Source organism: Artemia franciscana, chromosome 1, assembly GCF_032884065.1.
Source record: "Artemia franciscana chromosome 1, ASM3288406v1, whole genome shotgun sequence".
Classification (NCBI taxonomy): Eukaryota; Metazoa; Arthropoda; class Branchiopoda; order Anostraca; family Artemiidae; genus Artemia; species Artemia franciscana.
Window position 1 is genome coordinate 35006686 of NC_088863.1, and position 25544 is coordinate 35032229.

The 25544-nt window shown below is 34.3% G+C and overlaps 1 protein-coding gene across 1 annotated transcript in view; it reads right to left on the minus strand.

Moving 5' to 3' along the window:
* Positions 1-2635: 2635 nt before the first annotated feature.
* The window catches only part of LOC136029211 (sialin-like), a 48378-nt gene continuing 25469 nt past the window's right edge, over positions 2636-25544 (minus strand). The window contains exons 6-8 of the mRNA XM_065707444.1: positions 24011-24160; positions 20771-21059; positions 2636-3155 (exon numbers count right to left, since the gene is read on the minus strand). Of these exons, the coding sequence (XP_065563516.1) occupies positions 2899-3155; positions 20771-21059; positions 24011-24160 (696 nt within the window). The 3' untranslated portion in view covers positions 2636-2898. The remainder of the gene's footprint in view (positions 3156-20770; positions 21060-24010; positions 24161-25544) is intronic.

The window sequence follows — 25544 nt, forward strand, 5'->3', positions numbered from 1 at the left end:
ATATATTTAAACATTTTTTAATTTACTTGTTGTTTAATGCTTGTCTATTTTAAAAAAAACAAGATTTCTCGACATAAGTTGACTGAGTTTTTCTTTTAATATGTCAATATAACATTGATTTTCATCTGCAAATTTTTCTTTTAAATAGATTTCTTCTGAATACATGATAAAAATCGGTAGCTAAAAATGAACTGAAAATATTTGAAGGGATAAATTTAGTATGAAATACAGTGCAAATAAATCCCCAACACTTTTTGGCAATTTCTCTTCATTTTTAGACTGATTTTCTTATTCAATGCAATTTGTGTTTGTATTATGATTAATTAAATGAAATAAGTAAGGGTTTTAGAACAAAAGTAGAGAGCACTCAAATAAGAAGAAATTATCCTGTATATGAGATAAAAAGAAAATTATGTTGATGTGCATATTGTAATCAAAAACTTGTCTTTTAAAATTTTTGCTTGTAGTGACAAGGTTACTCTTCACTAAAAGTTTCTTATTATGGTCTGTATGAACAAGGACTTTCTTCAATTTGAGAGAGGCCACCTACCTCCTTGCGGCTGCTGTTAGTACTCCTCGGGTCAGAATTGTTATTTTGATCTAGAAAATGCAGAAATAAAACCCACTCTGCTTGGCGTAGCTCTTTGCAAAATATGTATTCTCTGAAAAAACGTGAAATTTTGCATTTTATAGATGGGACCTCGATACAGACTTAACGATAGAAGGCTGAGACTATAAGTCTACGCAATGCTATGTAGTAAATCGATTCTTATCACTTACTTTGTTTTTGCAACAACTCAGGATTTACCTGGTTTTTATACAGAAGGAAGTCCGTGGCAAAAAGCTGCAATTGAGAATTCCTGTATGATGTGACATGCGCAACATGCCTACATTTCTTTGATGTTGGGGTTCAGGAAACAAGACGTTCGAAAGGGAAATTAGGGGCCTAATTTGCAATTCCAGTTCATCTTTAAATTCTTTACCAAATTATGATTTTAACAAGAGGAAACACGCCCACATTTAATATTACAATGCGTCTATGAAGTACAGGTCAGTTGCATGATCTGGGACCCTTGCCCTTGGGGCTGCTCGGGTCCTATGTCTCTTTAGAGGAACATTGTTTTACTTTATCATTCAGACAGCTGTAATTATCTAAAAACGGTTACCCAATGCCATGTAGGCTTCAGGGCCATGGGAAAAGGGCATAAAAGGGGACTGAGTAGCCTCCCGTCCTTAAAAAGGTACACTAGGACTTTCTATTTCCGACTGAACGAGCCCAATTCCAAGTTTCTACAGCCATCTGTTCTTTGTAAGGTGATAAGAAAAAAAAATACATGGGAATCGCATCACTTTTTGTATAGTCAACACTACTGCTTTGACTCTGATATAACTCAATTAAAAGAGCTAAGAGTTTGTATAAGATTGCTGGGCACCACTAACTGGGGAAAGATAAGAAATAGCGAAAATAGAGCGGGATTCTAACATAAGAAAATAATACATGTTTGCCCTCCATTCTAAAAAAGGTGTATTAAATTATTTAGAAAAGAAAATCGTGGTAAAACTGTGTAGACAAACCTTTCCTTTTCCGAGATAGTCAACTCCACAGACTTACATCTTTTCCCTGACTGAATTGTAAGAAAAATAAAAAGCACAAAAAACTCTCTGTTTGTTTCATCAAGTTTCGGTATACTTATATCATTTCAGTTGTAACTAAAGAGATAGTGAGATGGCCTGCAACTTACGATTTTAGCCTTTAGACTGTTTTACCATCTAGTGTTCGCTATTGCGAAAGCAAATGAACAGAAATTACAAAGCAACGATCTCAAGAAAACTCCAGCCCTTGGGGTCATAACATCACACATTATTGCTGTGACATCGGTGTACTTTAAGTACGAAGCCATGTTTATTTCTGGTTCTTCTCAATTTGATTTATTGTTTCAGATTAATTTCTGTTTGACTTGAATTTTGTACAAAATAAAAGCTAACTTTGTTTGTTTTAAATTTTAAATCGACCTTTTCTTTTCATAGAAAAAAACCTTGATTTTTTATTGTAATAAAATGAAAGATCTGAACCCGGACAATCCCGCCTTAGTGTTACCACCACATACACACCAAAATACACTCTTGAAATCAATTACTTCAACTGATTTAAACTGGCACAAGAAAGAAAATTTTATCTTCAATAAGCATCTCAAGTAGAAATTTTTTTTTTATGTAAGCTTATTCAGTGGTTATTTTGAAATTGAGTTTTGAGTTTTGTTTCATCTCCTTAAATAATTCAGGAATGAAAATATACAGGATTTAGCGCGTGGAAGGGTATGCGGTAGATTTTCTTAATATTTTAGAGAGAAAAACAATAATCATTATGTGAAAACTTAAAACAAATTGGAAACCAGGACTCCAAGTAGATGAGCTATACAATGTTTTAAAGGTGAAATGGTTGTAGTAACATGGATCCATATACTTTTACTGATATTTCTTCTGAAGCCAATACTTTGCAATTATTTATTACTTAAGTTTGACTTTCCGGAAAGGACTATCCAATTTTTGAAATCTAACTGTGTTCATATGCACATGTTCTACATATCACTAGAGCGAGGTATCTAGTTTACAAAATCACTTATTTGTAGTAACATTTCTAAATAACTAAAATTTATTCAAGAAAAATATTTCAAATAAAAGTCTAAAAATTGAGCTAAGTTTTAAAACAGACACCGCTTCAAATACTTTGCACTAAATTTGATATAGTAAGACAACATATCACTTTACAGGTCTTTGGGATCTAGCCAAAATTTCTGCTAAAGGATCCTATTCTTGTAAAAAAAAAGCTTTTCAGCATGCTGGAAAACCATGATACATATCTATGTGGTGCTATGCCGCGGTGTTATCTAATTATCTCTAAATTTTAGTATCTATCGTCAACCTGGCTGCTTCTTGGGCTGATTTTCCTGACTTAGGTTGATTCCATGTCTGAACATCACCTGAGGCGAAGATTGTGTAAAATATAAATTCCATCACGTAAATACCTGCAGTAATGGCAAAAATAAGCTGCCATCGCCATACGGATTGGTTACCGTGTGTCAAGGCACCGACAAATGCGGGAACAATGAAACCTGGGATGGTGGCACAAGTGTTTGTTAGTGCAATAAGCGTACCTGTAAAATGGAAACAATCTAATTAATGGAGTTCTTATTATTTCATAGGTCTATTTACGTGAATTTCTCTTATAAAGAGTAACACCCAGAAACTTGGGGAAAAAAGCTAGGATACTAGTTTTTCAACGAGATTTTCATTAAATGAATAAAATTTCACTTTTATAATACGACCTCGTTTTCATAAGGAATGAAATATTTCATCCCTCTTCCCCTTGAACAACTGAACCAGCAGGAAATCATACTTCGGGTCAATAATTATTAGAAAAAACCTACTAAATATCACGAGTATGCACATATGTAGATATTTTTTGATTGAGGGTTAACTACATGAAGAATGAGCAAGAAAAAAATCGACAGCAAAAAGGAGGAAAGTTTATTGTAAATAGCTAAAGAACGATTGTTTTTTCTGACTTTTATAGCCGCAAGTAGTTATCGTTAGCCATTTCCAGACACATCTTTGCACTTTATTATTGCCCTAGCTACTAAATTCTTCGTTGTTTTTAGCCCTTTTCTAGCGCCGTTTTTATCCTTATATTTTGCCACGTTCTTTTTTCGAGAACACTGTTTCTAAGTGAGATAAATGATTCCAAAATCCACGAGAAAAAATGTTTCCATTAGCTCAAAAGGCTTTGCGCAATAACTCAAACTGAATTTTTTATTTTCTTCTCAAATTCGCTTCCTTAATCTCAGGACATGCCGTTTTAAGTTTGATGGTTAGCTAGAAGAACTATCGATATAACAAGCCAGGGTATATTAATCTTTTCCAGACAGGTCTTTAAACACATCCTAATTCAAAACTCAATATTTTTCACAATAAAACACGAATGACGAAATAGGCTTTAGAACTGTTATGTTTTGGGGATGGAAAAGGGGTTAGTAGCCAAACCAAACTCCTACTTGTAAAAATTTCTGTTCGTTTTGCCGTTTTACCGTTCATTATTACCTCGAAAATTCTTTTTCTTTTACTTGTACAATGTTTAATTTACTCATACTAAGTTTAATTTTACTCGTACTATGTACATGTATGTTGACATAAAGGTCATCGGCGATGTCTTAGGAAGGGCTAAAGCATTAAATCGAAACTTTCGGGACATGTTGAAGGGGGCACTGAACTTACCTAAAGGCGCTATGTGCATGCCAATACTACTATTCTTACTACTAGTCTACTACTCCTACTAAAGGTGAGGGTATTAAGCTAATCTTCTAGAAATGTTGATAGGGATGTTGAACTAAATCAAAACATGAACACAGTATGTGAATGCAGGTGGTCACGAGGAAGTATCAGCAATGTCCCAGGAACAGCTTAGAGTATTAAGTTGACACTTTCAGAGCATATTGAGGGGAATGTTGAACTAACATAAAGGCAAAAGGTAGATTTTATCGCTACTACTACTACTATTACTAATAATACATCTACTTATTCAACTGCGATTACTACGACTATAGCTACTATTATTACCACTTCTAAGAACTATTCTGTATTTTTAAGGGCTATTTTGTATTTTCTAAGGACTATTTGGATGCATTGGAAGTATTTTGTGATTTGTAAGAAGGATTTTGTTTTGTAATAACTTTTTGTTGTTTGTATGAACTATTTTTATTTTTGTATGCTGCATTTTGTTAGAACTATTTTGTATTTTGCCAAAATTTTTGTATTTTGTAATAATTTATATAGATAGATAGATACATGTTTATTTACAACAAGAATTAAACCATTTAAACAAACAGCGACAATGCCTAATGGCATACTTAAGCGCGTGGTATATAACCAAAAAAATAAAAAATAAACACAAACAAAAGAAAAAACCGTCATTACTTCGACTTAAACTAATTTGCACTTCTTTCGGAAATCAAGCTTCAACACTTACAACGGAAAATATTATGGGAGACTAGCAACATGATTTCTTAATAACTTCAGAAATTTATTTCTATCATTACCAATTTCTCACAGCTATTGGGATTAAATTCCAAACTTTTGGACCAATATGACGCGAACTAAATCCTGATCGCACCGTTGGCCTAGTTTCAAAAGAGAAATCAGAACTATGAGATGTTGGGTAATTGTGGAATTGTGAATTTTTCGGGAATAATCTTGGGAAATTTAGTGAAAGTTGTCCAAAAACATAATTGTGGCAAATATTAGAAATGGCAATAAAATGATGTTGATGAACAGAGAAGAAACCAGAAGATCCATAAAGATGGCTAACTGAGGATCTATTATTAACATTAAACATTGATCTAAGGGCTTTATTTTGTAGAGTCTGAAGAGGTTTAAACGTTGAAGGAAAAGTAGATGCCCAAACTGAAACACAATAAAGAAAATATGGATTAACAAAAGAAAAATATATTGTCCTTAAAATATTCTTTGGGGAAAAATGGCGTAAACGAGAAAGAATCCCAATATTTCGCGAGATTTTTAGAGACATTGTTTTCACGTGTTCACGGAAAGACAGATTTTCATCCAAAATAATTCCAAGATATTTAAATTTATCAACACGTTTTAGTACTCTATCATTTAGATAGAGAGAAAACTGTTCAGTTTTCTGAGAACCAGATCGAGAAAACAGCATATATTGACATTTCTTCTCATTTAATGAAAATAAATTTCTGGCATACCAATCCCCTGCAGATAAAAGTGTGTTATTAAGATTATGGATAAATCAGCATGGGATGCAAAAATAACAACATCATCTGCAAACATTACAATTTTACAAAGTCGTAATACCTCAGGCAAATCATTTATAAATAGAAGGAATAAGGTCGGTCCCAGGACAGACCCTTGAGGGACCCCACAACTTGTCAAAAAACTTTCCGAACGGATACCATGAATTCTATCGTGACATTCTGGTTTTCTATCCCTAAGATAAGTATTTAAAAAATTTAAAGATTGTGAAGCAAAACCATATTTTTGGAGTTTTCATTAACAACAGACGATGGTCGACTGTGTCACAGGCCTTGGCGACATCAAGAAATACCGCCAACGCATGGTGACCACTGTCAATTGCATCATTTATCTCAAGCAGAAGTTGATGAATTGCCAACTCCGTTGATTTTCCATTAATGAAACCAAACTGAGAAGGATCTTTTCCAAAAGTTTACTAAACACTGATAAAAGTGATATACCTCTATAATTTGAAGGATCACTAGTAATTCCGCCTTTATGTAGTGCAATAACATTAGCTTTCTTCAACAAATCGGGAAAAACTCCATGTACAAATGACAAATTATATATGTGTGAAAGTAATGGGGCAACATCAGTAGCTACCTGCTTTACTATACGAGTAGAAAAACAAAATTCACCAGACGAAGAAATATTTTTAAGCTTCATGATAATTTTTTTCACATGTCGTTTCGGAAAAATCAAAAGGGTTTTCAGTCTGATGATCATTATCAAAAGAAATGGAAGGGACATTTAACAATGGAGAAAAAAAATCCGATGTAAGCTTTTTCCTACTGAATTAAAATAGTCTCCCAATATATTCAAAATTTCTTTACGGTCAGTTACCTTCCTTCCATCAACTTCTAGGCAATCAACACTAGATTTAGATTTATGGCTAGGTCGAATTCTTTCATTAATCAATTGCCAAATTTTTTTCATATCTGACTTATACTGAATAAACTTATCTTTATAATATGTTCTCTTTGCATATCTAACAATCGAATTTAACTTATTTCTATATGCTCTATATTCTTCAAAAGAGGCATCACTTGGATTTTTAAATACCTCTTAAATTTTGTATTCTTATTCTTAATTGAAATCAAAATTCCTTCAGTAATCCAAGGATCAAATTTTTTTGAATATTTCCCATGTATAAACTTAGTTGTAGTAGCCTCCTCTCTGAGCCCTATCATATCAGAAATAAATTTAGAAAATGCAACATTAACATCATTTGAACCAGAAACTAGACTCCAATCGTTACTATTAATTAGTTCACGTAGTAGCTTAAAATCAATTCACTCAAATCGTTTATGTGAAGTATCATCTCTAGTATCCCAAGAACGAGTATAAACTCTCCCTAAATCTAAAAGAGCACTCACTGGTAAATGGTCTGACATATCAGATAAAATTACAGAGGATTTTAATGCTTTAACTGAATTAACAGAAAAAATATGTTATCAATCAGTGTAGCTGTAGTATTTGTAACCCTAGTTGGGAGAGAAACGCTGGGAAGAAAACCAGCACACAACATAATATTCAAAAATTCCTTATGAGTATTAATATCTAAATTCAGCAAATCAAAATTAAAGTCCCCTGATACAATAACTGGTTTCCTTGACTCGCTGAGTTTTAAAAGAACCGACTCAAAAACCTCAAAAAAATTTTTTGGGCTACTCGATGGAGGTCTATATACTGAACCAAATATAAACGAATCACCACTCGTGGGGTTAATTTCCACAAATAGCGTTTCATATAAACCCTCTTCCCAAATTGATATATCCTCTATTACACTAAAAGACCAATCCTGGCGAATACAGATCACCTGTCCACCTCGTGCATTCAATTTCCTACTGCGAGATACACCTTTCATCATAGGAGCCTCGAACATAGACATAGGTGAAGAACTAGACAAAAACGTTTCACATATGGCCACAATATCTTTTGGACTAGATGATAGCAAAAACTTGAGTTCATTATACGCACTTTGTAAACCTTGAGAATTAACATGAAGCACTGTGACTGGGAATTTATATCTGTCGGGCTCACACTCTAAAGTGCCTTCTGAAGAAAAATCACAGTCGGGTAAATTTTTAGCATAAGACACATCTTTATTACCACCAATAGACGTATTCAAAATCGCATCTAATTTTAAACGGGAATCCAAAAAAGTCTGGAAGCGGTTCATATTACACAGTCACAAGGAAAACAAGAAACCACCTTTTATTTATGCTATCGACGGCTCATTAGCGAAATCATGGATTTCAACTACATACCTAATCGATTTACACGGTATTTTGCGAGCCGCTTTTCACATAAATAACTCCTCTCATGGTCCACACGTTCTTCTTATCGAATTTGTCGCGCGCTAGTTTGAAAACTTCCTGCCTTTCTTTGGTGAGGGCCTCGTTGACAAAAATAAGCGAACCTTTGAGCTTTTTTCGATTACATACGATTTCGACAGATGTCACTTCAGATACAAAGGTAAGCTCAATTGGCACCTGAGACTGATCAAAAGACCCTAAGCGCCTTACAGTCTTGACCATAGTATTATTAAGATGGAGTCCCATATGTGCATTCAGACGATCTAAGACCTTTTCGCCTAGAGTAGGTAGGTCCCGAACGGTCGTTTCAATTCCAGAAACAGTCTAAGATCATCAAGTTTAGTTTCTAATTTTTGAATTTTGACACCATTTTGGGCGATTTTGCACATCAAATCATTAAGACATTTCTCAATTTGATCGAATTTAGACTGGAACTGCAGTTCTATGGCTTTATACACAGCCTGTGTTATAGTGTCCAAAAATTCATTTCTAAACTGCTTTGGAGACACGGTGTCTAACTTCGCAAACTCATTATCTACCTGTTTTCTGATCTCATCTTCTATTCCTTCTCGCAAAGTCAACAGATCGCTTTGCAGTGACAAAACTTAGTTCGATAAATCATCAGGTAGACCATCCGAATCCTCCATGCACAACTTAATAGTCCTTTGAACAATTTTTCGCCCTTCCTTTAAAGCGTCAGCATGCTTTGTTAAGTAACGCAAAATATTCTCCAACGTCACGTTCTTAACTTCATCACTACCATAACAGGTAACCACATAATTACAGCCACCGCCCTTGATACGTATCACTCGCGTGATTTTACACGGCCAAAGTTTGTAGTATCGAAACTGAGCATACGCTCTATCTCCCACTTGCATAGCTCCGGAGGCAAACAAAGTCAACTAGCAGGAAAACACTTAAATATCGCAAGGGGGGCTTCTTCTCGTATTCCTACGCCTCTCCCAACTTCAAACAGCTGCTCTAGATTTGTCAGGAAAATTCAGTTAACGCTTTTCGCCTGCGTTTCCTGCTTGCAAAATTCTCCAATTAAAAGATTCTGACGTCACTGCTATAACAATTCACTTATATACAGTATCGGTTAAAACTAGTTGGTTGCACAAGCTGACGAGATTTAAGCATGTGTTTTATTCGATTGAATTGAAACTTATTTAGCTGTTAACTCTTTGAACTCTAATTCAACATTGTTTTTGTAAGAACTTTATTGAATATTGAAAGTACTATTTTATAAGAATTATGTTTGTTTTTAAAGAACTATTTTGTGTTTGTAATAACTATTTTGTAAGGACTATTTTTGTTTTGTAAGAACTGTTTTATGTTTTGAGTGATGTATTATGTATTCTACAAGAGCTATTTTGGATGTTGTTAAAAATTTTAGGTATCTTACAAGAACTATATTAAATTTTGCAAAAGCTATCTGGGTTTTGTAAGAATTATTTTGTCTTGTAAGAACTATTTCATATTTTGTAAGAACCATTTTGTATTTTGTAGAAATCACTTTTTTAAGTTTTGTAGGAGTATTTTTAAATTTTGTTGGCAATATCTCGTATTTTGTAAGAACTATTTTCTATCTGTAAGAACTATATTGAATTTTTTAAGAACTATTTTTCAAGAGCTATCTAAGTTCTACTGAGTCATATTCTGAGTAGGAGACCCCCTATGCCACTCAGCGCGTCCCCAAGTGGTGGGGACATAATAGAAACTTGGATACCCTAGCCTGGGGGTCGTAAATGCAGGCGTGGGAGGAGGAAGGACTCTAAGACGTACACCATATAGGAACCACCGGCATGTGGACATCTCCTGGCGGTTACAAACCTTCTCCCAGCAATGGGTTTAATTGGTCAGTGCTGCAGAACGCCAACCGGGAATATCCCTTCATAGAGAAATAAATGTGAAGAGCAAAATCCCAGACTAACCTCAGTTTAGATAAATATCAGGCCGGCTTCCGAAGATATCGATCTACCATAGGTCAAATATTTCCACCAGGCAATTGATGGAGAAATATATTGAGTTTGCGAAAGAGCTACTCTTACTTTTTATTGACATTAAACTAGCCTTCGATTTAACATGGAGCAACGTGCTTTAGCACATATTTCTGCATTATGTAGTCCCTGAAAACATAGTAACCTTGATCAAAGACACGTATTTGAATTTCTGTGGACGAAAAAAGATTCTACCATTGTGGAAGAGAAAAGATTCCAAGAGAGAGTACAGGAACTTTAGAGGGATAATAATTCTCTCAGTACCAGGCAAGCTCTTTTCTATGGTACTGTTACATCAGTATTTTGCATGATTCTAGGCGTTTTTCCGGGTAAATACCCCCGAAGAAAAAAAACAAGAAAAATACCCCCCACTGAAAGTACCTCCCCCCGCAGAAAATACCTCCCCTGAAAATACCCCCTTTGGGAAATACCCCCGTGAAAAATACCCACCTACCCTGAAAAATAAGGTTTTCCAAATTTGAGAATTTTATTTGTTTTTTTTTCCGTAGGGAGAAGGAATTTTGGTACTTATGCATTATACGCCTCTCACTCAAGCTTACGCTGTGTAAAACTCGAGAACAAACCAGTTTCTCTGTTAGTTTCTTTCAGCTTAGCGCGAGACAAGGCAAAGAGAAGTGACAGAATAGATGGGAAATATATAATTTGGACTATATGTTCGTACATAAAGGGGGGGGGGGTTAAAGTATTTGGACAGAATGAAGTCAGAAAACAGTTCTTACTTAATAATATACAGAACAATCGTACCTAACACATTTTACATTCAGACCGCTATACTTTACCCTCCCCCCCTAATATGCAAATATATAGCCCAAATTTGTATCTAATGTAACGAAGAGACTAATGAAGAAACCTGTTTCTTCTCGAGTTTCACCTATCGCAAAATTGAGTGAGTGGTGTATAATACACAAGTATCGGAATTTTTCTGTGAAAGAGAGCCAGATTTCCCGGTATTATTTAAAAACAGTCAGAAACCAAATTAAAAAAGAACAAATTTTTCAACTGAAAGTAAAGAGCAATGTAGAAACTTAAAACGAACAGAAATTATTACATATAAGAAAGGAGTTGCCCCTTCCACAAGACCTCGCTTTTCACCCTAAAGTTATGACTTTTTGTCCTAATTCATTAAGAACGGTATTTGAAACAGAATGGCCGTTTAATTAGAACAATAAGCTTTGTTCTAAAATTCTATAAAAAAAACTTTAGCGTAAAGAGCGAGGTCTTGAGGAGGAGGAAGCCCCTTTCATATACTTAATAATTTCTGTTCGTTTTAAGGTTTGAGGTTTCTACTTACTTCCAGTTGAAAAACTTGTTGTTTTTTTATTTAATTACTTACATATATTATTTATAAATGGGAAACATATGGAAAATGTTTTTTAAAGATACGTAAAGAGCCTCATTAAACCAAAAATAAGCATATAAAGTCAAATATAAAGATAAATAAAGTCAAGTAATTTTCAAAGTAAAAACAATGGAGTCTAATAGAAAAACAGGAAAATAATATAAAATATCTTTTTCAATGAAAAACACTGTGTCAATGAAAAATGAACAGAAATTAATTAAAAAAAACTTTTTATATGAAACAAGTTAGTCAAAGAATAGTAGAGTCTCGTTAAGCTAAAAATGAGAATAGATAAATTCAAATAATTTTCCAAGCATAAAACTACCACAAATCACTACAAATAAATGAATTAAACCCAAAACGAACAGAAATTGTATTACGCTTAGAAAATTATTTGATTGACTTTATTTCTGCTCATTTTTGGCTTAATGAGGCTCTTCAATTTTCTGTAAAAAACTTGTTCTGTATGTTTCCCATTAACAAATACTATCTACAAGTAACTAAATAAAAAAAGAAGTTTTCCAACTCAAAATAAGGAGCAACTTAAAACAAATTACAAGCCTTAAAACAAATAGAATTTATTACGCATATGAAACGGGTTGCCTCCTCCTCAAGACCTCGCTCTTTAGGCTACGGAAATTTTGTTTTATAGAATTTTAAAACAAAGCTTATTGTTCTAATTGAACGGTCATTTTGTTTCAGGAATCGTTCTTAAAGAATTAGGACAAAAAGTCAAAACTTTAGCGTAAAGAGCAAGGTCTTGTGGAAGGGACAACTAATTTCATATACTTAATAATTTCTGTTCCTTTTAAGTTTTGGTGTTGCTCCTTACTTTTAGTTGAAAAAAACTAGTTTTTGTTATTTATTTCTGATTGTTTTTAAATAATACCGGGAAATCCGGCTCTCTCTCTCTATGAAAAATTCTTGTATTTGTATATCATACGCCACTCACTCAAGTTTACGATGCGTAAAACTCGAGAAGAAACCTTCTCATTCGTGAGAAGTAGTGTTTCTCATTTGTTCTTTCATTCGTGTTCGTGGTGTGAAGGCGATTTAGTCTGAAAGGATAAAAGTAATTGGACTGGTTTTTATTCAATCTAGGTATTGCAACAGAATATTGTTTATTTGAGTTACGATTTTTGAACTCTTTAACCAACCTGTTCACTAAGTTTTGGATAATAAATAGGCATAAATATATGATTGTCCCCGTTTCGCTAGTGAATTAGTAAACTGGTAATCAATGTGTTATTAGCTTCCAGAAAATACTGAACACCTGAATGCATTAAGCCGAGTAAAATCTCTTCGCGCCAGGACCTATTACAAGTGGAATGAATTGGTCAAGTTGAACAGTTAAGACTGGCCGTGATTAATTTTATTGCGTGATTCAAACTTAAATATCTTATTTTTCATAATTTTCATCAGTATGGGGAAGAAAAAGGGGAAAAAATGGAAGATCTCTAAGCTTGTCTGCATCTGCGGCAACGAGTCAAGGTGATGAATGCAGAAAATATTAGCTTGATTTTGGACCCAATTACCGGAAATACTGCCACTTTAGAAGCATTAAAATCTAATATCGAAGCATTGAAAATAATGTAAAAAGATTGGAGGAAATTGTTTCTGAATCAAGCAAAGAAGTTGCGCAGTTGAAACCTCGTGTTCCGAATGTTGAAATAGAGATCACAAGCATCAAAAACCAAATTTCTGTGGTGGTAGAGGAAAATTTGGCGCTTTAGTCCCATATGGACAATATGTCACTTAGTCCGATGAAATTAGAAAGCAAAGAAAACGACAAACATTTAGTGATGTGGAATGTGAAAGTTCAAGATGAAGTAAAAGCACATGAACTACTGTCTAAAGTTGTTACTGAAGGCCTTGACCTACCAGCCTCGAGCCCAGCTAAGTTGGTGGATTTCAGGGAAAATGTGAATTTCTTGAAATTTGAATTGCCGTCTAAGTTAATCAGGAACGAGATTTTGATGAACGCTAAGAAACTGAAAAACAAAAAATCGGAGGATTTGAGAAAAATTTTTTGACAGACGACGCACCTAAGTCTATTCGTGAAGTTCCCAAGAAATTGCTTAATGTGAAATTTAAATTGCGCGATTTCGGAATTTACTCTTGGCTGTCCAACGGTCTACCCCCCTACCTAATCATCAAACGGCAAGATGGTTCAAATGAAAAACTAACAATCAGTGAAGCATTCAGTTTAATTACTAATCTTGAAAAGAAACATGACGGTGAAATTGTAAAAATCAGTATATGATCTCATAAAATTGCTTATGCTATGTGATAATAGATCAGTTTGTTTGATAGTGCTGTGTTTATATGTATGACTAGTTTATTTGATAGTATTAGTGTTTGATATGTATTTAAGTCGAATAAACTATTGTAGTGGGTCCTATGCGGTCTGATGTGTTTGGGTGATATTGTTATTATGATTATGAAAGAATGGTTTATATATATATATTTTTGCGTTTGTCTAAGCCTGTATATATACTTAGTTGATGTTGATCTTTTTTGCTGGCGCCAACCTGTATCATCACACGCATTAACTTTTATTGACAATGGTTAGAGATATTGTTTTACCTCCGGGAACTAGTAATATTTTTCAACTTGAAGGCCAAGGGGTTGATTTTTCAAGCCAGTTTAATGAAATAATAAATAGAAATTTAGACATTAATGATACGGAAATTTTCACAAATGAGCCATCAAGATATATTTTTAAGATGAAATTATACCTCTGTATCGGGATGAGGGCCGTCCTAGCCTTAACATTTTTCATTTCAATTGTCAGGGACTGAACTCTAGGTATAATTTTTTATTGGAACTATTACATACTAAGGTTTTTCATGTAATCAAACAGTTCGTGGTAACGAACTGTAGCAAGGGGTGACCCGGCTCAATAGTAACCGAAACTAATAGAATTTTAATACCTTGAAAAAACGAAAAAAACGGAATTTTAATACCAATAGTTACATCAGAAGAATCGCATTTTTATGCTGATTTTAATTATATAAGTTTCATCAAGTTTAGTCTTACCCATCAAAAGTTACGAGTCTGAGAAAATTCGCCTTATTTTAGAAAATAGGGGAAAACACTCCCAAAAAGTCATTGGATCTTAAACGAAAATCACACCATCAAATACAGCGTATCAGAGAACCTTACTGTAGACTTTCAAAAAATGTGGAATTTTGTAATTTTTGCCAGAAGACAGATCACGGATGCCTGTTTATTTGTTTTCATGTTTTTCGTTTTTTTTTGGTTTTTTCCCAGGGGTGATCGTTTTGACCTAGTTGTCCTACAATGTCGCGAGAGGACTCATTATAACGGAAATTAAAAGCTCTAGTACCCTTTTTAAGTGACCAAAAATACCGGAGGGCACCTAGGCCCCCTCTAACGCTCATTTTTCCCCAAAGTCACAGGATCAAAATTCTGAGATAGCCATTTTGTTGAGCATAGTCGAAAAGCCTAATGATTATGTCTTTTGGGACGACATAATCCCCCACAGTCCCTGGGGGAGGGGCTGCATGTTACAAACTTTGACCATTGTTTACATGTAGTAATGGTTATTGGGAAGTGTACAGACGTTTTCAGGGGGATTTTTTCGTGTTGAAGGGGGGAGGGGTTACGTGGAAGGATCTTTCCATGGAGGAATATATCATAAGGGAAGAGAACATCCATGAAGGGGCTGCAGAATTTTCTAGCATTATTTAAGAAAAACAATGACAAAACAAATAAAATAAAAAGAATCAGCTGGAAGTAAGGAGCAGCACTAAAACCTAAAAAGAACAGAAATTAATAAGTAAATAAGGGGGTTCATATCCTCCACAATACTTCGCTCTTCACGTTAAACTATTTTTAGTAATTTCAACTATATATTCTACAGCCTTTGGGATTCAGGGGCCATTCTTAAAGAACTGGGACAAAATTCAAGCTTTAGTGTAAAGAGCGAGGTATTGACTAGGGGGCGAACTCCCTCATATACGTAATAAAAATATACAAATATAGAAGTTCGTTACGTAAGTTAATTCTTAAGCTATGTATTTAAAATGTGTAATAAAACGTTCTTAAAAAAATAAAAAGTTCTAGTTGCCTTTTTAAGTAACCAAAAACTGGAGGGCAACTAGGCCTCCTCCTCAACCCCCTTTTATGTATAAAAATTTTCTGACCAAAACTTTGAGAAAGCCATTTAGCCGAAAAAGAAAAATTAATATGCAAATTCCGTTTTAATTACTTGTGTGCGGTGAGCCAAAATCAAAACATGCATTAATTCAAAAAACGTTCAGAAATTAGATAAGAAAAACAAGTTTTTTTAACTGCAAGTAAGGAGCGACACTAAAAATTAAAACGAACAGAAATTATTGCGTATATGAAAGGGGTTGTCCCCTTAGCAACACCTCGCTCTTTACGCTAAAATTTTTTATTGTTTCAAAAAGTAGAGTTGTGAGAAAGAGTCAAACTTTTGCGTAAAGAGCGAGGCGTTGCGGAGGGGATAACCCCTTTCTTAAACGGAACAATTTCTGTTCGTTTTAAGTTTTAGTGTCGCTCCTTACTTGCAGTGACAAAAACTTGTTTTTTTATTTAATTGCTCTAATTGAAACGTGGTTGAATGACCATAGTTCTCAATTGTTGGATATCCCAGGTTACAATCTATACGTAAGAAAGCGAGAGTTTTACCAACACGGTGGTCTAGCAGCTTATATACAGGCTGAGTATCAAGTTGTAATAAGAGAAAATCTAGCAATATATAGGTAAAGGGTTAACGAGTGTTTTGTTCTGCAAGTTTCAATTGAGAAATTGAATTTCTATATCGTTGTTGTTTACAGACCTCCACAGAGCCTTCTAGGTGATTTTTTGGACCTATTTGAAGAACAGTTAATGAAACTTCTGATTAACTCTATGCCATGTTTTATAATGGGGGACTCCAATATTGACCTCATAGACCAGTCGTCTGCCAGTACTGAATTTATTAATAGAAGTCTATCTAATGAGTTTCATCCTTGTATAAATATCCCTATAAGAATTACGGGAACATCGGCGAAGCTTCTGGATATTATTTTTTCTAATGTTCCCTTGAGTTTTCCTAGGGTACTCATCAATGATGTATCCGACCACTTTGGCGTTTCAGCTAGTTTCAGGGCTGCAGTAAAAGAGGATAAAGGCAAAAGATCAAGATGGATTCCAGTAATCCAACAAACTGCTCTGATAAAATTGATAAATGATATCGAAAATGTTGATTGGTATGAAGTACTGGGGGATATTCAGGATGCTAATTCGAGGTTTTCTTTATATTATGAAAAATTACAGTTTGATTAGTCAAGTTGTTTATATTGAAAATATTTAATAGAAAAAAATCAAGCAAAAGCCTTAGATCAGTCCAGTGATAGTGAAACAAATAAATGTTAGAGATAAATTGTTTAAGTCTCAAATAACTAACCCAACACAAGAAAATAAGGAGCTATATAAAGCTTATCGAAATAAGTTGAATACCATTTTAAGAAATGAAAAAAAGAAATATTTTGAGAAGAAGTTTAAGGAGGTGGAAGGATGTCCTAGAAAAACTTGGGGATTAATAAAAGAAGTTATTGATTCAAAAACTAATAGTGTTTCCGTAGAATTAATTAGTGCAAAGGGTGAGACTTTAAATTTGGAGGGTAAATTTGGAATATTGGTCCAAATCTAGCAATGTCAGTTGTGCCTGATATCAGGGATCCGACGTATGAATCGTTACTGAGGGACCCGATTGACGTATCTCTTCATCTTAGACTTGTAACAGTTGATGAAATTCAACAAATTATTTACGGGTTAAGTAGTAACTCATCTGGTGGTGATCAAATCATTTTAAAAACTCTTAAGTTTATATTCCCTATTATATCTCAAGTTTTATGTAAATTAATTAACAAGTGTTTTCGTCAAGGGAAATTTCCAGATTGTTTTAAAGTTGCCCGTGTAACCCCAATTCATAAGGGTAATATTAAAACTGACACAGGAAATTACAGACCGATAAGTATTTTACAAACACTTTCCCGTGTTTTAGAGAAGTGTTTTAGTACTAGAATGATGAGTTTTTTTTGGAGGATCATAAGTCACTGGTAGAGACGCAATTTGGGTTCCGTAGAAAAAGCACAACGGAACAGGCAATAATTTATTTGACAACTATTATCAATGTGGCATTAGATAAAGATTTTGAAGTAGGTGCAGTATTTCTAGATCTGATAAAAGCTTTCAACATGGTGGACCATGAACTTCTTCTTTAAAAAGTGTGAGGTGTATGGTCTGTGGGGAAAAGCGTCGACTTTTTTAAGAAGTTTTTTAAGTAATCGTTATCAGTATGTTCAACTAAATATTTTTTCTTCAGGAGAAAAATTGATTGAAATAGGCGTTTTGCAAGGATCAGATCTTGGTCCTATATTATTCTTGATATTTATAAATGATTTAACAAACTCTTTAAATAATTTTTGCTACAGGATAAATGAACAAACGGTTAACCCCACTAATGAAACAGTTTTGCTTTTTGCTGATGACACAACAGTAATTACCACAGCTAAGACAGCGCAGCTGCTTGAGAAGTCAATGAGGGAATCAGTTGATAAAATTGTAACGTAGCTGAGGGTAAATAAACTAAGGATAAATATAAGCAAGTCTAATTTTGTCATTTTCTCACGATCGCCGGGTTTTTACCCATGGATGAATGAATTAAATACGTCTAATGGAGTTATTAAATGAACTGTTTCTTTTAAATGCCTCGGGATTGTAATTGATGAAACTTTATCTTTTAAGCAGCATGTAACTTAAATAGTAAAATTCTGGCAGGAAATCTAGGTATAATGAGGAAACTCAAACATTTTTTCCTAAATCTGATCTCCACCATCTTCATTTTTCTCTTATTCACCCGTATATACTTTATGTAGATAACTTCGAAGACCACACTGCCTTTCCATGACGAAAGTAAAACAGTTCAAAATAGGGATGATACCTTTTTATTGACAGTGAAATATAAAATTATTTAACTGGATATTTCGAACACATATACAGTGTTCATCATCAGCAGTAAAACTGCTGATGATGAACACTGTATATGTGTTCGAAATATCCAGTTAAATAATTTTATATTTCACTGTCAATAAAAAGGTATCATCCCTATTTTGAACTGTTTTACTTTTATATACTTTATTGTTTAAGTATCTGGCTCTCCACTTTTCCATATATCCTTAAACCAATAAGAGTTCTACAAAATCACGCAGTTAGGCTTTTAGCAGGGATTCCTCGTCGTCAATGTGTTCGGGAATTTTATCCAGCCCTGAAAATTTTGCCAGTTACGAGCCTTCGTGAATTGTATGTATTGTGGTTTGTTTTTGGATTACTACAGGATATTCAACCACGCTGTTTTAGTGATTTATTAGGCGTTAGGTCTTTTGTTCATTCACATGATACAAGGGGTAGTGTCGATTTAAGTGTACCTAGAGGCATTTCTTCCCGTTCATGTTTTCCTGTTTTATATAGAGGTACACGGAAATGGAATACTTTGACGAGTAATATAAGGAGTATTGGAGACCCTGTTACATTTCGAAAAACCATTAAGGAAGTTCTTTTTTTTAGATAATGAGTTTTGATTCATTCGTTAATTTTATTTATTGTTGGGGTTATGATGATATGGAGTTCTCGGAGGAAAAGTAAAGTAATGACTTTTTTTTCATATTTATAGTTAAGTGTGGTGGTATTAGTGGTGTCGGTGGCCTAGTGTTCTTTTATTTTATGTATTTAGTTTTCTCTATATCCCCCTCGGACAAGCTTAGCTTTTTAGGGGAGATAGTAACCATTTTTTGTTTATTATCTGTTTAATAAATAAATCCTCTCTCTCTTCGTTGGTTTCTTCGTTACTTTAGAAACAAATTCGGGTTATATGTTTGGACATTAGGGTAAAGTCATTAGGTAAAGTATAGCGGGTCTGCATGTAAAATGTGTTGGGTACAATTATTCATTCTATGACTTTTAGGGGTTGTTTCCCCCTATTTTCTTAAATAAGGCAAATTTTCTCAGGCTCGTTACTTTTGATGGGTAAAATTAAACTTGAGGAAACTTGTATATTTAAAACCAGCATAAAAATACGATTCTTTTGATGTAACTATTGGTATGAAAATTCCGTTTTTTAGCGTTTCGGTTACTATTGAACCTCTACATCGGTTACTATTGAACGCTCCTTACTACAGTTCGTTACCACGAACTGTTTGATGTACTGGCCAATGATGTGCAATGCAAGAGATCGCATTGACATATCCAAGGTATAGTTTTTATAGAATGTATTTTTTTGTATTTGTTTTTTGTTTACTTCGTTTAAGTTTTGCAAATACATTTCTGTGAGTGCATGTTATTTGAATACTACTACTACTGCTACTAATAACTCACTGCTGCACCAAGCCGCCTGAGGCCAACACAGCTACGCACACTCCTCCTCCAACCTAATCTATTTAAAGCCTCCCTCTTTACACCATCCCAGGAAGTTCCCATTTCCCTTAAATCTTTATTTATGACACTCTCCCACCCCAGACAAGGACGACCTGCTTTCCGTGTTGCCCCAGACGGTTGGCCAAAAAGGACAATCTTCGATAATCTGTCATCCTTCATCCGTAGAACGTGGCCTAGCCATCTCAACCTTTTTTGTCATTATAGCCCTAAAAAGCGGGATTGAACCACATTTTTCGTACAACCTACTGTTTGAAATACGGTCAGTCAGCTGGGTACCCAGAACAATCCGTAGGCGATTTCTGTGGAAAACATCTAGTAAATTTTCAATAAGTATTATTTTGAAACTTTTTTGTTTATTATATATCAACAAACTATAATCAAAAGAAATATAAATTACGGGAGTTATAATCTATGGAAGAAGTTTGTCGGGTAAAAATAGGTGGTACCCGTCGTCCTACCGATATTTTAGAATCTGCTCTAGAGTACAAAAATGTTGGGAAAATGTTAGAGGATTCAAGTTAGCGGAAGCACACTCTCATTTGTTTCATATTTCCTGTATCTTTGAAATAGAAAATTCAGTTCATAGAATCCAAAATCAACAGCCATAATTAGTAATTTACTCATAGCAGTGTTAAAATCTTAACCACAGCCAACTGCTGCCAATGACGTGTACATCATTTGCAACTTATTAGAGGTGAAAATCCTACTAGGGTTTTCTTAATTTCTTTTTTGTTATTAAAATCAAACAAAGAGATTCAAAAACAAAATAGAAAAATAAATCAAAAACAGTTATTTTTTCATCAACTTACCGGAAAAGTTTGGAGCAATATCTACATGGTTTGTCAAGAATCCGATATACATTCCTGATATAAACATGACTGCCAGTACCATCAAAGTCACTGCAGCTATTCGACTGCATCCAGCAAACGCCACACCAAGAAGACAAATTGCAGGTAGCACTGAAGCAATGCCCGTTGATATCTTTCTGATTTGAACAACACTGAGTAGTTCCTTTTGTTTAAGTTTGTCCATAACTGTGCTCAAAATGAAGCTGAATATCCAGCTTACCAGATAAGGTAAAGCAGAGAGGAAAGCATTCTTAAAAGAAAATGAGCTGTACCAAATAATCTCATAAGCCATTTTCCTTAATATAGCTTGTTAAAAAAAGAAAAAAATGAAGATTATTTATGACATGCTTGCACTTAAAGAGGGAGGGGATTCCTGCATCAAATAGTACGCTAAAAAGTTACTTTAAGGGGAAGAAGATGTTAAGGTTTTCTAGGGGGAGGGTCAAAGCTTCGAAAATTGCTTTAGTCAAAAAACTCATTTCCCCCCCCCAACTTGTGCAATATTTTAAAACTAATGGTCTCGATACAAGTGACGAAGGGGGGGGGGGGTAGAGCGCGGTCAGATTTTCTTCTTCCTGACACACAAATTCTCACACATGTCTACGATCGTCGTGAGAAGCGTTAAAATGTGCTCAAATCCAGATATTTTTGGGAAAGTTTGTTACGTCTACGGAACATGGTAGAGTCATTGTTGAACTTTAAAGTATTAGACACGGAAAGAAATTTTTCCGGGGAAAATTTTAACCGGGTGGGAATTTTATAGAATATTTTTGCGTAGGGGCGGTTTTCCACGGGAGAAATTCTCCATGGGCGAGGTTTTCATGTGATAAATTCTCCAGAGAGAATTTTCTGCAGGAACAACTTTCTACTAGGGGCGGGGGGGGGGTATTTGCGGGAAGAAATATCAACGAAGGGAGGATTTCCGGCATGATTTCAAACAATCGGAAATTAAAGTCTTTATCAAATGAAAGTGTGCTAAGAAAAAAATTTCCGCCAGAATCCTCCGCAAAAAAATTTTCCAGGGTGGATATTCAGCTAGAATCGAATTGTCTGGGGGGGATTTTCCTTGGGGGGATATATTACGCGGGAGAAAAATTCCATGGAGGGGATCCCCGTGGGGGGAAGGAATTTTCATGGAGGGGGGCCGGAGTTCTAGGCATTATTTGAAAATGAACAGAAATTAAGTAAAAAAAGCAACTGTTTTCAATTGAAAGTAAGCAGCAACATCAAATTCTAAATCGGACAGAAATTATTACGTATATTAGGGGGCTACCGCCTCTTCATAACTTGCTCTTTACATTAAAGTTTAATTTTTTGTCCCAATTCTTTAAGAACGACTCCTGAAACAAAAGGGCCATTTAATTAGAGCAATAAAAATATTTCTTTTTAATACTAAAGACTTTGAAATCAATCAAAACATGCTTGAAATGTGATCAATGGCTGTAACATGCTTGCCATCCTGGTTCTTCCTTGTTCGTTTGTCTCTTTTTGACAATTACGCTTTACAGCATTCAAGTCTTCAACACTTTTCTTCTTCCCAATTTTCTTCATTTTCCCATGCATAGCCAGAGTGATCTTAGGAATTATTTAAAACGATCCTGAATGATTAAATTTTTTGAGAGGCTTTTCAAAGATTGCTATCTAACATTTTTTGACCTTGAGAAAATGAAATTCTTAATAAAATCTCATAAGCCAAGCTCACGCTAATCTCCTAGCGTGAAGAACGAGGTATTGAGGAGGGTCAAACCCTTCTAATATACGAAATAATAAATATACACAGGCTTAGGTAGCAAGCAGTCATTACGTGTATTATAATTGAAAAGAAAATTAAGTTTGAAATCAAATGGTATATTTCTCTAATTTGCATCTAATTTATGTCGAATAAATTCTGTCGGAGTTAGTTTAACCTTTACAGTTTTTGGGACGAATTCAAAAAGATTTTGGTTGTTACAGAAGCTCATGGACGCAAAAAAAAAAAAAACAAAAGAAAAAGGTACTATGTCACTTTCCTGCCTGTTACCTAGCTATCACGTCAGGTTTTTTTTTTACAACTTCTAACTATTTTTTTTTTAAGGAAAGTTTTAATTTTACACCCTCAGTCATATAACTGATACACCCTTTTGAAAACCAGCATACACATAGTATTTTGATTTATTTCAATGTCCCTCTCAACAATTCTTGAAAGTTTCACCTTAATATTCTAAGCCTTTTTGGAGACAAAAACCCTATTTGTAAACAATCTGCAGCTTTTATGATTTACAACCTTTGCCTCAAGGGCTGTGAGGGTCAGGTCGTCCCTAGAGGCATAGTTGTTTAACCATTCGGCATTTTAAAACAAAATGGCCGTCCAAAAATTTTGATCAAATGTCTTTGAAGAGAGGGCAGTAAAACAGGCAGGGGAGGGCGGCTGGTTGCCCTTCGATCAATTTTGACAAAAATAATGAAATTCAACGAAAATAATAACTTGACTATAGACCATGATTCCCTGCAGAAGAGCCCTTTTGTTCACATTAATAAGTACCCAAACGGGGTTTCAACATCCCCCTAAAAATTTCTTGAAAGTTTCGCCTTAATATTCATTACGAAGACACAGGATCAAACATGCCCCCTCTCCCAATAACACTCTCTGTATGTAAACAATCGACAACTTTCATAATTTGCAGCCTTTGCCCCAAGGACTGGGGGGTCTTGTCATAGTTATTGGACCCTTAGACTATTTTAAACAAAATGGTTGTCACAAAGTTTTGATCAACCATCTTTGGACAGAGGGCAGCTAAAAAAAAGCGTGGGAGGCGTCCTAGTTGCCTTTCAATCAATATTAACTTAAGATAATGAAATTAAAAAAAAATTATATTAGACTGACTATAGATCCCGATTTCATGCAAAAGTCCTCTTTGCTGAGGGGCACTTTGACATATACCAATATCGTAACTGCGGCATTTAACATTTTTCTCTATTTTGAACGTCATCATTGTTTTACCAAAATTATTGCTAAAAAGTCTTTTTTTCTAAAAGTTTATTTTAGGAGGAAACTGATTAGGCCTGCTGTTAATTTTTCATCAAAACACGAACTTATTATCGTTACTAGGCATGTTATTCACTGTTTTACCAGTATTTTTTGATTCTATCTTCAATTTTATGCTAGGATTATTGCTAGTGCCATAGCTTATCTGAATCATGTTTCATTTTCACTTTACTTACCTCGTTAATTTCAAATCTCAAAACCTGCTTCATATAAGTAGGAAGTTCAACTAGGAGCATGTACCATCCCCAATTGTTACAAACGTGAGCCACCAAGATCGCCCAAAATGGCACTGACGTCAAAACACTACGCCAAGGGAATGACAACGACTAAATAAAAACGAAAACCAGTCAAGTTTTTGTAAAGATGGTTCAAGTTCAGTTTATGTTGTCGTCCAAGATTTGTATTTGTTTGCTTATTTTCTTTTCCCCTTCTTTTTTTAATGTCCCTTTTAAATTCTTTTATATTTTTTTTTTATTGAGTTTTATCTTTTTAACTTGCTCTGATATTTCCCAGTTTAATTACTGACTAACGACTGATTTCTCATTGTCATATTTTGTTTTGGTATTCTATACCAGTTTTTTTTTAGTTTTGTGTTTTTTACGATTGTTGTTTACCGTGTTCTATTTATTGACTCCAAAATTCAAACTCAGCCCTTCGGGACCCAATAGTATTGGATTTTTTACAGTTTCAAGCCCACATTATAAAATTCTATTGCACAAAAATAAAAAAATGAACATAAGAAGACCATTAAAAGATATGCCCCTATGTAATATTCAAATTTCAAATCCATGAAACGAAAAAAAACCCTTTAAACACATTTCGTTTCTACTTTAGCAGTAAAAAAAAAATCGTGTGCGAAAAAGGGAAAAGCTGTAGACTGGGCTAAAACTGTCCAATATATTTGCGGACTTTTCATTCGATGATAGAATTAAATAGCTCAATTTTTTTTTATAAATAAACGAATTCGACAAGATCACTACAGAAAATCAATAATAACAATGCACAAAATGCTACACAAAAACAACAGAACTTCAGTGAAAGATATAGGCTGATCAATTTTTGTGTGCATTGGTCCGGAAGAAACATTTTTCGAAGAAATTTTTTTTTAATACAAAAGTTACACATATTCGAGCCAGAGAGCTATATATTTTGCCCTCTTTTGGCCAGAACTGTTGTTCCGTGTCACGAAAAGGTAGGAAACGAAATTTTGTTATGAGTCTCTATTAATGCTAAGAAAAGCACTAGAACTTCTAATGTACGTTTGAGTGATCCCTCTGGGCAAAAAACAAGAATAAAAAAGCATCCTGGATCATCCTTGGCGGAAAAAATACACAATTTAGTATATTATAATGAAGACGTGAAACTTCTATGACAACTTTCTCTGTAATACTGGATTGCATAGTAAATTTTTCGATAAGGTCACTCTCCTTTTTGGAGGTGTTTATTCTTTTAGAAAATTGACGGATTTTAAATGTTTCAAATTACCATACAAAACAGATTATTTCGAAATATATGTATCGCCATAAAAATTATTTTGTAGAGTTTGGGTTACTGTTTTGTCAGCGAACTTTATGATTTAAGTGATTCAAAAAGACTCTTTTGAGTTCTCAAAAAGAACTCAACTAATGCCGTTGGATCTTCTCATGAACGAATAAAGTTAAACAAAGTTATGGCGAAATGAGCTTAAATAGCAACAAGCTTTAATATAGT